The sequence below is a fragment of the Somniosus microcephalus genome, unplaced genomic scaffold (assembly GCF_052327205.1).
Source record: "Somniosus microcephalus isolate GS21.2 unplaced genomic scaffold, FLI_Smic_1.0 unresolved_chr4, whole genome shotgun sequence".
NCBI lineage: Eukaryota > Metazoa > Chordata > Chondrichthyes > Squaliformes > Somniosidae > Somniosus > Somniosus microcephalus.
In genome coordinates, this window is record NW_028225182.1 from 33483222 (window position 1) to 33499263 (window position 16042).

Consider the following 16042-nt stretch of genomic DNA (forward strand, 5'->3'; position numbering starts at 1 on the left):
AGCTCCCTCTACACTGTCCCGTCAAACACTCCGAGGGCAGGTACATCACGGGTTAGATAGAGAGTAAAGCTCCCTCTAAAATGTCCCATCAAACAATCCCAGGGCAGGTACAGCACAGATTAGATACAGAGTAACGTTCCCTCTACACTGTCACATCAAACAATCCCAGGGCAGGTACAGCATGGGTTACATATAGAGTAAAGCTCCCTTTACACTGTCCCATCAAACACTCCCAGGGCAGTTACAGCACGGGTTAGATACAGAGCAAAGCTCCCTCTACACAGTCCCATCAAACACTCCCAGGGCAGGTAGAGCACGGGTTAGATACAGAGTAAAGTTCTGTCTACACTGTCCCATCAAACACTCCCAGGGCAGGTACAGCACGGGTTAGATACAGAGTAAAGCTCCCTCTACACTGTCCCATCAAACACTCCCAGGGCAGGTAGAGCACGGGTTAGATACAGAGTAAAGTTCTGTCTACACTGTCCCATCAGACACTCCCAGGACAGGTACACCACCGGTTAAATACAGAGTAAAGCTCCCTCGACACTGCCCAATCAAACATTTCAAGGGCAGGTACAGCACGGGTTAGGTATTCAGTTATGCTCCCTCTACACTTTCTCATCAAACACTCCCCGGGCAGGTACAGCATGGTTTCGATACAGAGTAATGCTCCCTCTACACAGTCCCATCAAACACTGCCAGGGCAGGTACAGCACGGGTTAGATACAGAGTAAAGCTCCCTCTACACTGTCGCAACAAACACTCCCAGGGCAGATACAGCACGGTTTAGATACAGAGTAAAGCTCCCTCCAAACTGTCCCATCAAACACTCCCAGGGCAGGTGCAGCACAGGTTAGATACAGAGTAAAGCTCCCTCTACACTGTCCCATCAAACATTCCCAGGGCAGGTACAGCACGGGTTAGATACAGAGTAAAGCTCCTTCTACACTGTCCCATCAAACACTCCCGATGCAGGTACAGCATGGGTTAGCTACAGAGTAAAGCTCCCTCTACACTGTCCCATCAAACACTCCCAGGGCGAGTACAGCACAGGTTAGATGCAGAGTAAAGCTCCCTCTACACCGTCCTATCAAACACTCCCACGGCAGGTACAGCACAGGTTAGATGCAGAGTAAAGCTCCCTCTACGCTGTCCCATCAAACACTCCCAGGGCAGGAACAGTACGGGCTCATTACAGAGTAAAGCTCACGCTAAACTGTCCCATCAAACACACCCAGGGCAGCTACAGCACTGGTTAGATACAGAGTATAGCTGCCTCTACACTGCCCCATCAAACACTCCCCGGGGAGGTACAGCACAGGTTAGATACAGAGTATAGCTCCCTCTGCACTGCCCATCAACCACTCCCAGGGCAGGTACAGCACGGGTTAGATACAGAGTAAAGCTCCCTCTACACTGTCCCATCAAACACTCCCAGGGCAGGTACACCACGGGTTAGATAAAGAATAAAGCTCCCTCTACACTGTCCCATCAAACACTCCCAGGGCAGGTACAGCCCAGGTTAGAGACAGAGTAAAGCTCCCTCTACACTGATCCATCAAACACTCCCAGCAGAGGAACAGCACGGGTTAGATACATAGTAAACCTCCTTCTACACTGTCCCATCAAACACTCCCAGGACAGGTGCAGCACGGGTTAGATACAGAGTAAAGCTCGCTCTACACTGCCCCATCAAACACTCCCAGGGCAGGTACAGCACGGGTTAGATACAGAGTAAAGCTCCCTCTACACTGTCCCATCAAACACTCCCAGGGCAGGTACAGCATGGGTTAGATACAGAGTAAAGCTGCCACCATACTGTCCTGTCAATCACTCCGAGGGCAGGTACAGCACGGGTTAGATACAGAGTAAATCTCACTCTACACTGTCCCATCAATCACTCCCAGGCAGGGTACAGCGCGGGGTTAGAAACAGAGTAAAGCTCCCTCTACACTGTCCCACCACACACTCCCAGGGTACATTACTGGAGGGTACAGGTCTGTCACTGTGTAACACTGGGGTACAGTACTGGTGGGTACAGGTCTGTCACTATATAACTCTGGGGTACAGTACTGGTGGGTAATGGTCTGTCACTGTGTAACACTGGGATACAGTACTGGTGGGTACAGGCCAGTCACTGTATAACACAGGGGTACAGTACTGGTGGGTACAGGTCTGTCACTGTATAACACTGGGGTACAGTACTGGTGGGTACAGGTCTGTCACTGTATAACACTGGGATACAGTACTGGTGGGTACAGGCCAGTCACTGTATAACACAGGGGTACAGTACTGCTTGGTACAGGTCTGTCACTGTATAACACTGGGGTATAGTACTGGTGGGGACTGACCTGTCACTGTATAATACTGGGGTACAGTACTGGTCGGTACAGGTCTGTCACTGTATAACACTAGGGTACAGTACTGGTGGGTACAGGTCTGTGACTGTATAACACTGGGTTACTGTACTGGTGGGTACAGGTCAGTCACTGTATAACACTGGGGTACAGTACTGGTGGGTACAGGTCTGTCACTGTATAACACTGGGGTACAGTACTGGTGGGTACAGGTCTGTCACTGTATAACACTAGGGTACAGTACTGGTGGGTACAGGTCTGTCACTGTATAACACTGGGGTACAGTACTGGTGGGTACAGGTCTGTCACTGTATAACACTGGGGTACAGTAATGCTGGGTACAGGTCTGTCACTGTATAACACTGGGGTACAGCACTGGAGGGTAGAGGCATGTCACTGTATAACACTGGGGTACAGTACTGGTGGGTACAGGTCTGTCACGGTATAACACTAGGGTACAGTACTGGTGGGTACAGGTCTGTCACTATAACACTGGGGTACAGTACTGGTGGGTACAGGTCTGTCACTGTATAACACTGGGGTACAGTACTGGTGGGTACAGGTCTGTCACTGTATAACACTAGGGTACAGTACTGGTGGGTACAGGTCTGTTACTGTATAACACTGGGGTACAGTACTGGTGGGTACAGGTTTGTCACTGTATAACACTGGAGTACAGTACTGGTGGGTACAGGTCTGTCACTGTATAACACTGGGGTACAGTACTGGTGGGTACAGGTCTGCCACTGTATAACACTAGGGTACAGTACTGGTGGGTACAGGCCTGTCACTGTATAACACTGGGGTACAGTACTGGTGGGTACAGGTTTGTCACTGTATAACACTGGGGTACAGTACTGGTGGGTACAGGTCTGTCACTGTATAACACTGGGGTACAGTACTGGTGGGTACAGGTCTGTCACTGTATAACACTGGGGTACAGTACTGGTGGGTACAGGTCTGCCACTGTATAACACTAGGGTACAGTACTGGTGGGTACAGGTCTGTCACTGTTTAACACTGGGGTACAGTAATGGTAGAGCTCAACAAAGTGAAAATTAAATTTACTAAATTAAATTCATATTTAAATAAGCTGCATGATCCACTACAGACTGATTGTCGTTTTCTCTTGGATTTAGATCTTCTTTCGTTGGCCACTTAGCAGGCATTCTGGTTGGTTTGGCCTACGTGAAAGGACCCCTAAAGATGATAATAAATTGGTTTACTGGCAAAGAATATGGTAATGTGCGATTTACAGAGTGCCGCCACCACACGCGGAATGTATATCTGGACTGCGAGCCCGATCAAGCAACAATGATGGCAGAAATCTTCAGTGCTGACATTGGTAGAGCTTTTTGACAATGTTTTGCAAATTACCAAAATTACGTGCATGGGCGGCATTAAGGTTACATCTTCTCCACAGCCATGTATGAATCCCGGGGGTTGGGTTCCCAGTGTGTCTTGTATATTTGTGTTGGGTGTGTTGTATATTTGTGTTTTGTGTGTTGTATATTTGTGTTGTGTTGTATATTTGTGTTGTGTGTGTGTTGTATATTTGTGTTGTGTGCGTTGTATACTTGTGTTGTATATTTGTGTTGTGTGTGTGTTGTATATTTGTGTTGTGTGTGTGTTGTATATTTGTGTTGTGTGTGTTGTATATTTGGGTTGTGTGTGTTGTATATTTGGGTTGTGTGTTGTATATTTGTGTTGTGTGTGTTGTATATTTGTGTTGTGTGTGTGTTGTATATTTGTGTTGTGTGTGTTGTATATTTGTGTTGTGTGTGTGTTGTATATTTGTGTTGTATATTTGTGTTGTGTGTTGTATATTTGTGTGTTGTATATTTGTGTTGTGTGTTGTATATTTGTGTGTGTGTTGTATATTTGTGCTGTGTGTGTTGTATATTTGTGTTGTGTGTGTGTTGTATATTTGTGTTGTGTGTGTTGTTTATTTGTGTTGTGTTTGTGTTGTATATTTGTGTTTTGTGTGTGTGTTGTATATTTGTGTTGTGTGTTGTATATTTGTGCTGTGTGTGTTGTATATTTGTGTTGTGTGTGTGTTGTATATTTGTGTTGTGTGTGTTGTTTATTTGTGTTGTGTTTGTGTTGTATATTTGTGTTTTGTGTGTGTGTTGTATATTTGTGTTGTGTGTTGTATATTTGTGCTGTGTGTGTTGTATATTTGTGTTGTGTGTGTTGTATATTTGGGTTGTGTGTGTTGTATATTTGGGTTGTGTGTGTTGTATATTTGGGTTGTGTGTGTTGTATATTTGGGTTGTGTGTTATGTATTTGTATTATGTGTGTGTTGTATATTTGTGTTGTATATTTGTGTTGTCTGTTGTATATTTGTGTGTGTTGTATATTTGTGCTGTGTGTGTTGTATATTTGTGTTTTGTGTGTGTGTTGTATATTTGTGTTGTGTGTTGTATATTTGTGCTGTGTGTGTTGTATATTTGTGTTGTGTGTGTTGTATATTTGGGTTGTGTGTTGTATATTTGTGTTATGTGTGTGTTGTATATTTGTGTTGTATATTTGGGTTCTGTGTTGTATATTTGTGTTATGTGTGTGTTGTATATTTGTGTTGTGTGTTGTATATTTGTGTGTGTTGTATATTTGTGCTGTGTGTGTTGTTTATTTGTGTTGTGTGTGTGTTGTTTATTTGTGTTGTGTTTGTGTTGTATATTTGTGTTGTGTGTGTGTTGTATATTTGTGTTTTGTGTGTGTTGTATATTTGTGCTGTGTGTGTTGTATATTTGTGTTGTGTGTGTTGTATATTTGGGTTGTGTGTTGTATATTTGTGTTGTGTGTGTGTTGTATATTTGTGTTGTGTGTGTTGTATACTTGTGTTGTATATTTGTGTTGTGTGTGTGTTGTATATTTGTGTTGTGTGTGTTGTATACTTGTGTTGTATATTTGTGTTGTGTGTGTGTTGTATATTTGTGTTGTGTGTGTTGTATACTTGTGTTGTATATTTGTGTTGTGTGTGTGTTGTATATTTGTGTTGTGCGTGTTGTATATTTGGGTTGTGTGTGTTGTATATTTGGGTTGTGTGTTGTATATTTGTGTTGTGTGTTGTATATTTGTGCTGTGTGTGTTGTATATTTGTGTTGTATATTTGGGTTGTATGTTGTATATTTGTGTTGTGTGTGTGTTGTACATTTGTGTTGTGCGTGTGTTGTATATTTGTGTTGTGTTTGTGTTATATATTTGTGTTGTGTGTGTGTTGTATATTTGTGTTGTGTTTGTGTTATATATTTGTGTTGTGTGTGTGTTGTATATTTGTGTTGTGTTTGTGTTATATATTTGTGTTGTGTGTGTGTTGTATATTTGTGTTTTGTGTGTGTTGTCTATTTGTGTTGTGTTTATGTGCGGGGTGTTGCGGACGTCAGGTGAGAGCAGGACTCTGCAGCTGTGGCGCCCTCCACAGTAGTTGAGCTGGCCTCCCTTCACTGTCGCAGTTTGCACTGGAAGGGTGGCAGAGCTTTCACTGGAAAGACTGAGCAGAGGGAATGTGCACAATCGGCAGAGAGTGGGCTCAGGGGTCTTTCACAGGTAGCGCGGGGGCCCAGCTCTAAAACAGAGTGCGAAACTACAGCGCTCTGACAAATATTTAATCTCTGTCTTATTCCGGGGGCCTCAGTGTCAGCCGTGTGGCTCGATGGGTCGTGCTTTCTTGCCTCTGAGTCAGAAGGTCGTGGTAACGAGCCCCGCTCCAGAGACTCGAGCACAAAAATCCAGGCCGACGCTCCCAGTGCCAGCACTGAGGGAGCGCCGCACTGTCGGAGGTGCCGACTTTCGGCTGAGACGTTAAACCGAGGCCCCGTCTGCCCTCTCGGGCGAATGTAAAACGATCCCACGACCACCATTGGAAGAAGAGCCGGGACGTGTTTTGTGTGCAAATTGGCTGCTGCCTATATCTATGTAACAATGGCTGCAAAGTGCTGTGGGACGTCCAGAAAGGCAAGATCTCCCTTTACGGCCAGCTCTGATGCCAATCTGCGGGTGACTGGTAAGAGGAGTATTGGAGTGCCCCCCCCCCCAAGAGCAGCGTAACTCGCTCTCCAGTTTTCCGTCCCTTAAGTACCTCCATTACCCCCCCCCACCCCCCCAAACGCCTCGCCAGCGTGAGCCAGTTATACATCCTCGTTTGTGACGTGATTACAGCTCAAGCAGGATCTGTAACTCTTTTATTCTCTGGGGGGGGGGGGGGGGGGGGGTGGGCGTCGCTGGCTCTTGACGGCCCATCCCCGAGTCACCCTGAGCAGGAGGAGGTGGTGGTGGTGGTGGTGGTGGTGGGCCTTCAGCTTTGAGCCACTTGGTTCACACAAACTGAGTGGGCTTCCGAGGGGCAATTAAGAGTGTGGGGCTGGAGTCACGTGTAGGCCCAGACCGGGTAAAGGGAGGTTCCATTTCCCTGAAGAACGTCAGTAAATCAGTTGGGGTTTTTATTTCACCTCCACCATCATTTTGTTCCCCAGATTTTGCTGAGTTGATGGTGTGGTTTGGACTCACCTCTGGGCTGCCAGTCCAGTACCGTAACCACGACACTACACTGCCACACCCGGCTCCATTGCTTCCCCAGCTGATGTCACATGAATTGCGCCACCCATTGCCAAGTTGCCTTAAGTTGGTATACTTTTTACCAATGTAGTCTGAGGATGTGGGCGTCGCAGGCAACAAGGCCGGCATGTATCGCCCATCCCTAGTTGCCCATGAGAAGGTGGTGGTGAGCCACCGCCTTCTTGAACTGCTGCAGTCCGTGTGGTGAAGGTGCTCCCACAGTGCTGTTGGGTCGGGGGGGGGGAGGTGAGGGGGGTGGGGGGGTGGTTCCAGGATTTGGACCCAGCGACCACGAAGGAACGGGCCAGCCTTGCATATTGGGCTAGCGGTGTAGAGCACTGCACAAGACACCAAACGATGGGCCAAAGAGCACAGGACACCAGCAAGGTTGATTCTCTGGCAGAACGTGGCCCCGGGTCTCAGCCTGACATCATGGGGCAGGTCAGCCAGCACAACCTTTCCCCATGCCGATAAGGGCCTAGAAATTCAGTGGGCTGCGCCACCCGTTAGCGCCTTAAGAGGGCGCTAAGTGGGTCGGCAGCCACTGGCCACGCCTCCCGCTAAATTTAGCGGACGCTAATGGCGGCGCTAGCCGTTAGCGCTGCGCCGCTACCGATGACGTCATCGGTGTGCGCAGCGCCCCGCTACCGCCCCGATCACGATATTTAGTTGCGCCCCCTGCTTTAACGCCGGACGCTATTTGCGACCGGTTCAGGGGGGCCTACCTGCGGCGGTAGAGGCGCTAATTAAAGGAGGTACGGGGCGGCCATTTTTTTTGCTGGCCACCTGCCAGCACCTCTCTGCGCTGCCGTCCCCGGCCTCCTGAGCACCCGCCCCCCCCACTTCTCCTCAGTGCCGGGCTCTTTTGCCGGCACTCGCGATCCTCGGGGGCCCAGCTGGGCCCCAGATCGCGCTGCAGAAGGCCCCTCCCCTTTAAGAAGGGGAGGAAGGCCTGCAGTACCGCAGCGCACCGTGCCGCAGCGTGTGGTGCTGCGGCACATTGTGCCGCGATCTTCAGCTGCAGCGCCCCAAGAGGGATGCGGGGCGCCTCGAGTAGTGCTGCGCTTCCCTCTGGGGCACTACTTTTAGCGCCCTGGCGAGGCTGGCGCCCCAAACGAGGCGCTACTGAATTTCTCCCCCTTAGACTTTGCCAATGGGGGCGCGTTGGAGGCGGGACTGCTGCTTGTCGGGTCATTGTCCCGCCTCCATCGATTTGTGGCCAACCCACGCTAGTTTCCCCTGATTGACCTTGTTGAGCCCGCCCAGCGGGGCTTAGCAGGCCAATTAAGGGGAAGCCGGTGACAGAGAACGTCAGCGTATGACGTTTCATCTGTCAAAAACTTTTGACAGATGAATTGTCATCGTTTGACAGCTCTGTGAAGCTGTCAAACACTGACATTCTCTGTTGTTTGATGAGTTCTTGTATTCAAGACCCATCAAACCTCTTTTGTGAGCAGAAATTAGATGGTTGTTGCATTGGAGAATGCAGCAGCCGTCTGTCACCTCTGCCGGTGAGATGCGAGACTCTCCGCATCCCCAACGAGTGAAGCCTGCAGGAAGAAACAAAGGTAAGTGAACATTTTCGAACACTTTCCACTCACCTCACATACTCACCTCTCCACACTTGTACCCATCACTCACCTCCACAGCGCACTTTTGCACCCCTCAGACCCCCGCAGACCCACTGCTCGCCTCGGTGACCCTGGCGGGGTTCGCAGTCTTCAGGAAGCCCACACTCGTGTGGTTAAAATGGGGATAATCCTCTTAACTGCCCGTTAGCTACCTGTCAACAGACAGTTAAGTGGCTGTAATCCCCTTCCCGCCTCCAGGAGACGGGACCCGGCGCGGGTCGGCTACCCGCCTCCTGGCAAGATGGCACGGAGGCGGGTTGGGGGGGCGGGATGGGCACCCGCCCCCAGACTCTGCCATTTTCCCAGCAGTCCCACCTCCAAACCCACCTCCCCAGGGCTGACAAGATCGCACCCATAGAGTCATAGAATCATAACGGCACAGAAGGAGGCCATTCGGCCCATCGAGTCCGTGCCGGCTCTCTGTAGAGCAATCCAGTCAGTCCCATTCCCCCGCTCTATCCCCGTAGCCCTGCAAGTTTATTTCCCTCAAGTGCCTCTCCAGTCTCCCCTTGAAAACATCGACTGTCTCCGCTTCCACCACTTCCGTCGGCAGCGAGTTCCAGGTCCTCACCACTCGCTGCGTAAAAAGGTTTTCCCTCACGTCCCCCCGTATCTCTTGCTCAAAACCTTAAATCTGTGTCCCCTAGTCCTTGTACCATCAACTAGTGGGAACAGCCTTTCCCCGTCTAGCCTATCCAAACCCATCATAATCTTGTACCCCTCGATCAAATCACCCCTCAACCTCCTTTGCTCTAATGAAAACAAATCCAGCTTCTCCAACCTGTCCTTGTAGCTCAGATCCCCCATCCCGGAACCATTCTGGTAAATCTCTTTAAAAGGGGGTGAAATTGGCTGCCCTTGCGCCTCCTGTTAGCGCCCTAGTGGCGCGCAAATGGCTTTGCAACCGGGTGCGGCGCTGACATCAACTCCCGCCGTATTCGGCGGGAGGATTGCGGCGGTGCTACGGAGATTGTGACGTCATCGCCATGCGCATCGCCCCCGGTAGCGGCCCCGAACCCCGAAACTGACTTCCGCCCCCTGCAGCAGAAAACACCGACAGCCGCGGGAGGAGCGCGTCAGGCGGCCGGCCGCTTCGGGGGCGATGATCAAAGGCGAGGTGGCCGAGGTAAGTGGGGGGAAAAAAAACGTCCCTTTCCTAATTCTAGTGTTTTTCGCGGGTTCCTGCCCGCGGTCGATCGGCCTGGCACGCTGCTCGAGGGTCGGGCCGATCGCGCGGGATCACGGCTGCCTCGGTGGTCCAAGTAGGTACTTTTTCTATTGCAGAGCCTGCAGCGATGGCCCTGCCCTTTAAGGGAGGGAAGGAGCCTTTGAACGCGGCAGCGCTGCACGGCCCGGTGAAGTCTCCGCCCCGCTCTCCAATGTTAGCGCTGTAAGAAGGAAGTGGAGCGCTGGATTTAGCGCTCCACCTCCCTCTTGGGGGCGCTAAAACCCAATTTTGCGGTCGGCGGGCGCTAAAGTTAGCGCCCGGGCGATGTTAGCCTCCCAAAATTGGTCGATACCGAATCTATCGTCCTTGAAGCATAGGATGGCACGGGGAGAGAGAGCAGGGCAGCGGGATTGGGATTCCTCTCACCAAGAGTGAGCAGGCAGGACGGGCCGAGCGGCCTCCTTCAGGACTGTAAGGCTGTGGTCAGCGGGGGAAGGGGAGGTGGTGGGGGGGGGGGGTGCGAGGAGTGGGCCTGTTAATCCTTCCAGTTGGGCGTTTTGACGCGTGGTACAAGGTGCGGCACGCTGGGATTAGAAGGTAGCGAAGGGCCAATATCCGCTTGCTGAAGCTGGACGATTTTTCACTTTTTTCCCCCCCCCTCTCTATGACCCCATTTACCTGCTGCTGACCCTCTTCCCCCTCTCTCTGGCCCCATTTACCTGCTGCAGCCAAATATAGAGGAAAAAATAAGTCCGACTGGAAGGCAGAGCGAATATGTAACGGCACAAGGGAGTAGGGCAAGGCTAAATGGCATTTATTTTAATGCAAGGAGTCTTACGAATAAGGTGGATGAACTGAAGTTGTTGATGAACACATGGGAGTATGATATTGTTGCTATCACAGAGACATGGTTGAGGGAGGGTCAGGATTGGCAGCTCAATATTCCGGGGTATAGAATCTTCAGGCGAGACAGAGGGGGGGGTAAAAGAGGAGGGGGTGTCGCAATATTAATTAAGGAGTCAATTACTGCTGTAAGGAGGGATGATATATTAACAGGTTCCTCTAATGAGGCCATATGGGTTGAACTTAAAAACAAAAAGGGGGCTAGCACTTTGCTGGGAGTGTACTATAGGCCCCCAAACAGCCAGGGGGAGATAGAGGAACAGATATGTAGGCAAATCTCAGAGAAGTGTGCAAATAATAGGGTAGTTATAAGAACATAAGAAATAGGAGCAGGAGTAGGCCAATCGGCCCCTCGAGCCTGCTCCGCCATTCAATAAGATCATGGCTGATCGGATCCTAACCGCCAATCTACTATCACAGAACCATCTCCTGAATCTAACAGAATTAGACACACGAAATAGGAGCAGGATCAGGCTACACGGCCCCTGGGCCCGCTCCGCTACCCACAGGGCCATGTCCGATCCGAACCTAGACTCATGTCCAAATTCCTGCCCGCTCCCCGTAACCCTTAATTCCCTTTACTTCTAGGAAACTGTCTATTTCTGTTTTAAATTTATGTAATGATGTAGCTTCTACAGCTTTTTGGGCAGCATATTCCATGGACCTACCACCCTCTGAGTGAAGTAGTTCCTCCTCATCTCAGTTTTGAAAGAGCAGCCCCTTATTCTAAGACTATGCCCCCTAGTTCTAGTTTCACCCATCATCGGGAACATCCTCCCCTCATCCACCCGATCCAACCCCTTCACAATCTTATATGTTTCAATAAGATCGCCTCTCATTCTTCTGAACTCCAATGAGTAGAGTCCCAATCTACTCAACCTCTCCTCATATGTCCATCCCCTCATCCCCGGGATTAACCGAGTGAACCTTCTTTGTACTGACTCGAGAGCAAGTATGTCTTTTCTTAAGTATGGACACCAAAACTGTATGCAGTATTCCAGGTGCGGTCTCACCAATATCTTGTACAACTGAAGCAATACCTCCCTATTTTTATATTCTATCCCCCTAGCAATGAAAGCCAACATTCCATTGGCCTTCTTAATCACTTGCTGCACCTGCATACTAACCTTTTGAGTTTCGTGCACCAGGACCCCCAGATCCCTTTGTACTTCAGTACTTTCCAGTTTCTTGCCATTAAGATAATAACTTGCTCTACGATTTTTCCTGCCATTTCCAGTATTGTATTCCATCTGCCAAATCTCTGCCCACTTACTTAGCCTGTCTATGTCCCCTTGCAGGTTTTTTATGTCCTCCTCACTCACTACTTTCCCTCCCATCTTAGTATCATCTGCAAACTTTGATATGTTACACTCGGTCCCCTCCTCCAAATCGTTAATATAGATTGTAAAGAGTTGGGGACCCAGCACTGGCCCCTGCGGAACACCACTAGTTACTGATTGCCAGTCTGAGAATGAACCATTTATCCCAACTCTCTGCCTTCTGTTAGATAGCCAATCCTCTATCCATGCCAGAATATTACCCCCAATCCTGTGATTTTTTATCTTAAGCAATAATCTTTTGTGTGGCACCTTGTCAAATGCCTTTTGGAAGTCTAAATACACTACGTCCACTGGTTCCCCTTTATCCACCCTATATGTTACTTCCTCAAAGAACTCCAGCAAATTTGTCAAACATGACTTCCCCTTCATAAAACCATGCTGACTTTGTCCTATTAAATTATGATTATCCAAATGTCCTGTTACTGTCTCCTTAATAATGGACTCCAAAATTTTACCTGCCACAGATGTTAGGCTAACCGGTCTATAGTTTCCAGCCTTCTGTCTACTGCCTTTTTTAAATAAGGGTGTTACATTAGCAGTTTTCCAGTCTGCCGGGACCTTTGCTGAGTCCAGGGAGTTTTGGAAAATTATTACCAATGCATCCACAATCCCTACCGCCACTTCCCTCAAGACCCTAGGATGTAAGCCATCAGGTCCAGGTGATTTATCCGCCTTGAGTCCCATTATTTTACCGAGTACCACTTCCTTAGTGATTTTGATCGTGTTTAGCTCCTCCCCCCTTTTAGCCCCCTGTTTGTCCAGTGTTGGGATATTCTTAGTGTCTTCTACTGTAAAGACTGATACAAAATATTCATTCAGTGTTCTTGCCATCTCCATATTTCCCACCATTAATTTCCCAGTCTCATCCTCTAAGGGACCAACATTTACTTTAGCCACCCTTTTTCTTTTTATATAACTATAAAAACTCTTACTATCTGTTTTTATATTTTTTGCTAATTTACTTTCATAATCTATCTTCCCTTTCTTAATCAATCTTTTTGTTATTTTTTGCTGTCTTTTAAAGTTTTCCCAATCCTCTATCCTCCCACTAGATTTGGCTACCTTATATGCCCTTGTTTTTAGTCGAATACTATCCTTAATTTCTTTACTTAGCCACGGATGGCTGTCTTTTCTTTTACACCCTTTTCTTCTCAGTGGAATATATATTTTTTGGAAGTTGTAAAATAACTCCTTAAATGTACACCACTGATCATGTATCGTCTTACCCTTTAATCTATTTTCCCAATCCACTCTACTCAATTCCACTCTCATACCTTCATAGTCTCCTTTATTCAAGCTTAGCACGCTTGTTTGAGATCCAACCTTCTCACCCTCTAATTGAATATGGAATTCAACCATGTTATGGTCACTCATTCCAAGGGGATCCTTTACTAGGACATTTTTAATTAATCCTGTCTCGTTACACAGGACCAGATCGAAGGTTGCTTGCCCCCTGGTCGGTTCAGTTACATACTGCTCAAGAAACCCATCCCTAATACACTCAATGAACTCATCCTCAAGGCTGCCCTGCCCAATTTGATTTGTCCAATTAATATGATAGTTAAAATCCCCCATAATTATAGATGTTCCCTTATTACAAGCCTCAACTATTTCCTGATTGATACTCCGTCCAACAGAGTTGCAACTGTTCGGAGGCCTATAGACTACGCCCACTAGTGTTTTTTTCCCCTTATTATTCCTTACCTCCACCCAAACTGTTTCATTATCCTGATCTTTTGACCCAATATCATTTCTCTGTATTACAGTGATTCCTTCCTTTATTAACATAGCCACCCCACCTCCCCTTCCTTCCTGCCTGTCCTTCCTGATCGTTAAATAACCTGGTATGTTTAATTCCCAGGCATTGTCACCCTGCAGCCATGTTTCTGTAATGGCCACAAGATCATACCCATATGTAGTTATTTGTGCCATTAACTTGTCTATTTTGTTACGAATGCTACGTGCATTCAGATAGAGAACTTTCAAATATGTTTTGTGACACTTAGTTCCTGCTTTTGCCCTTTTTATTACTTTACCTTTTACTCCATACCTTCTGCCCCTTCCTGACACGCTCTGGCTTTTAATTTCCCCACTGCTACCTAAGTCTATGACCTTCTCTGTTGTCATTTTTATTATTTGCTCTCTAGGAACCTCCCCCCCACTAGTTAGTTTAAAGCCCTCTCTACAGCCCTAGTTATATGATCCGCCAGGACTCTAGTCCCAGCACTGGCCAAGTGAAGCCCGTCCCAACGGAACAGCTCCCTCCTGCCCCAGTACTGGTGCCAGTGTCCCAGGAAGCAAAACCCATTTCTCCCACACCAGTCTTTGAGCCATTATAGTGGGGGATTTCAACTTCACCAATATTAACTGGGATAGTCAGAGTGTGAAAGGCTTAGAGGGTGCAGAATTTTTAAAGTGCATCCAGGAGAGCTTTTTGAGCCAGCATGTAGAAAGTCCTACAAGAGAGGGGGCGGTACTGGACCTAATTCTAGGGAATGTGGCCGGGCAAGTGGTAGAAGTGTTAGTAGGTGAGCACTTTGGTGACAGTGACCATAATTCAGTGAGATTTAAGGTAGTCATGGAAAAGGACAAGGATGGACCGGAAATAAAGGTTCTAAATTGGGGGAAGGCCGATTTTAATATGATAAGGCAGGATCTGGCCAATGTGGACTGGGGTCAGCTACTTGAAGGAAAATCCACATCGGAGCAATGGGAGTCTTTCAGAAAGGAAATTGAGAGAGTACAATGGCAACATGTTCCTGTAAAGGTCAAGGGTGGGACCAACAAGCCCAGGGAACCTTGGATGTCAAGGGATATACAAGAATGGATTAGGAAAAAAAGGGGGGCTTTTGGCAGATACAAAGGACTAAAGACAGAGGAAGCCCTAGAGGAGTATAAAAAGTGCAGGGGGATACTTAAAAAAGAAATTAGGAGAGCGAGGAGGGGCCATGAAATAACACTGGCGAGCAAAATAAAGGAAAATCCTAAGGTGTTTTATAAGTATATTAAGGGCAAGAGGATAACTAGGGAAAGAGTAGGGCCCATTAGGGACCAAAGTGGCAAGCTGTGTGTAGAGCCAGAAGATGTAGGTGGGGTTTTAAATGAATTTTTTGCATCTGTGTTCACTATGGAGAAGGACGATGTGGACATAGAAATCAGGCAGGGGGACTGTGATATACTTGAACATATTAGCATCGAGAGGGAGGAGGTACTAGCGGTTTTAGCAGGCTTAAAAGTGGATAAATCCCCAGGCCCGGACGAGATGTATTCCAGGCTACTATGTGAGGCAAAGGAGGCGATTGCAGGGGCTCTGACACAAATTTTCAGAACCTCTCTGGCCACAGCTAACGTAGTACCATTCATTATTCAAGAAGGGTAGTAGGGATAAACCAGGGAATTACAGGCCAGTGAGCCTAACATCAGTGGTAGGGAAATTATTGGAAAAAATTCTGAGGGACAGAATTAGTCTCCACTTGGAGAGGCAAGGATTAATTAGGGATAGCCAGCATGGCTTTGTCAAGGGAAGATCATGTCTGACCAATTTGATTGAATTTTTCAAGGGGGTGACTAGGTGTGTGGATGAGGGTAGTGCAGTGGATGTGGTTTACATGGATTTCAGTAAGGCTTTTGATAAAGTCCCGCATAGGAGACTGGTCAGGAAGGTAAGAGCCCATGGGATCCAGGGTGCCTTGGCACATTGGATCCAAAACTGGCTTAGTGGCAGAAGGCAGAGGGTGATGGTGGAAGGTTGTTTTTGTGACTGGAAGCCTGTGTCCAGTGGGGTACCGCAGGGATCAGTGCTGGGTCCCTTGCTGTTTGTGGTCTACATTAATGATTTGGATGTGAATGTAAAAGGTATGATCAGTAAGTTTGCAGATGACACGAAAATTGGTGGGGTGGTAAATAGCGAGGAGGGAAGCCTCAGGCTACAGGACGATATAGATGGGTTGGTCAGATGGGCGGAACAGTGGCAAATGGAATTTAACCCTGAAAAGTGTGAGGTGATGCATTTTGGACGGACTAACAAGGCAAGGGAATACACAATGAATGGTAAGACCCTAGGAAAGACAGAGGATCAGAGG

General features: G+C 48.0%; 1 protein-coding gene across 1 annotated transcript in view; it reads left to right on the top strand.

The window, feature by feature from the left end:
* Positions 1 to 16042, top strand: part of LOC147090488 (rhomboid-related protein 4-like) — a 64519-nt gene that overhangs the window by 40873 nt on the left and 7604 nt on the right. Inside the window, exon 4 of the mRNA XM_085977129.1 lies at positions 3500 to 3705. Within this exon, the coding sequence (XP_085833255.1) occupies positions 3500 to 3705 (206 nt within the window). The remainder of the gene's footprint in view (positions 1 to 3499; positions 3706 to 16042) is intronic.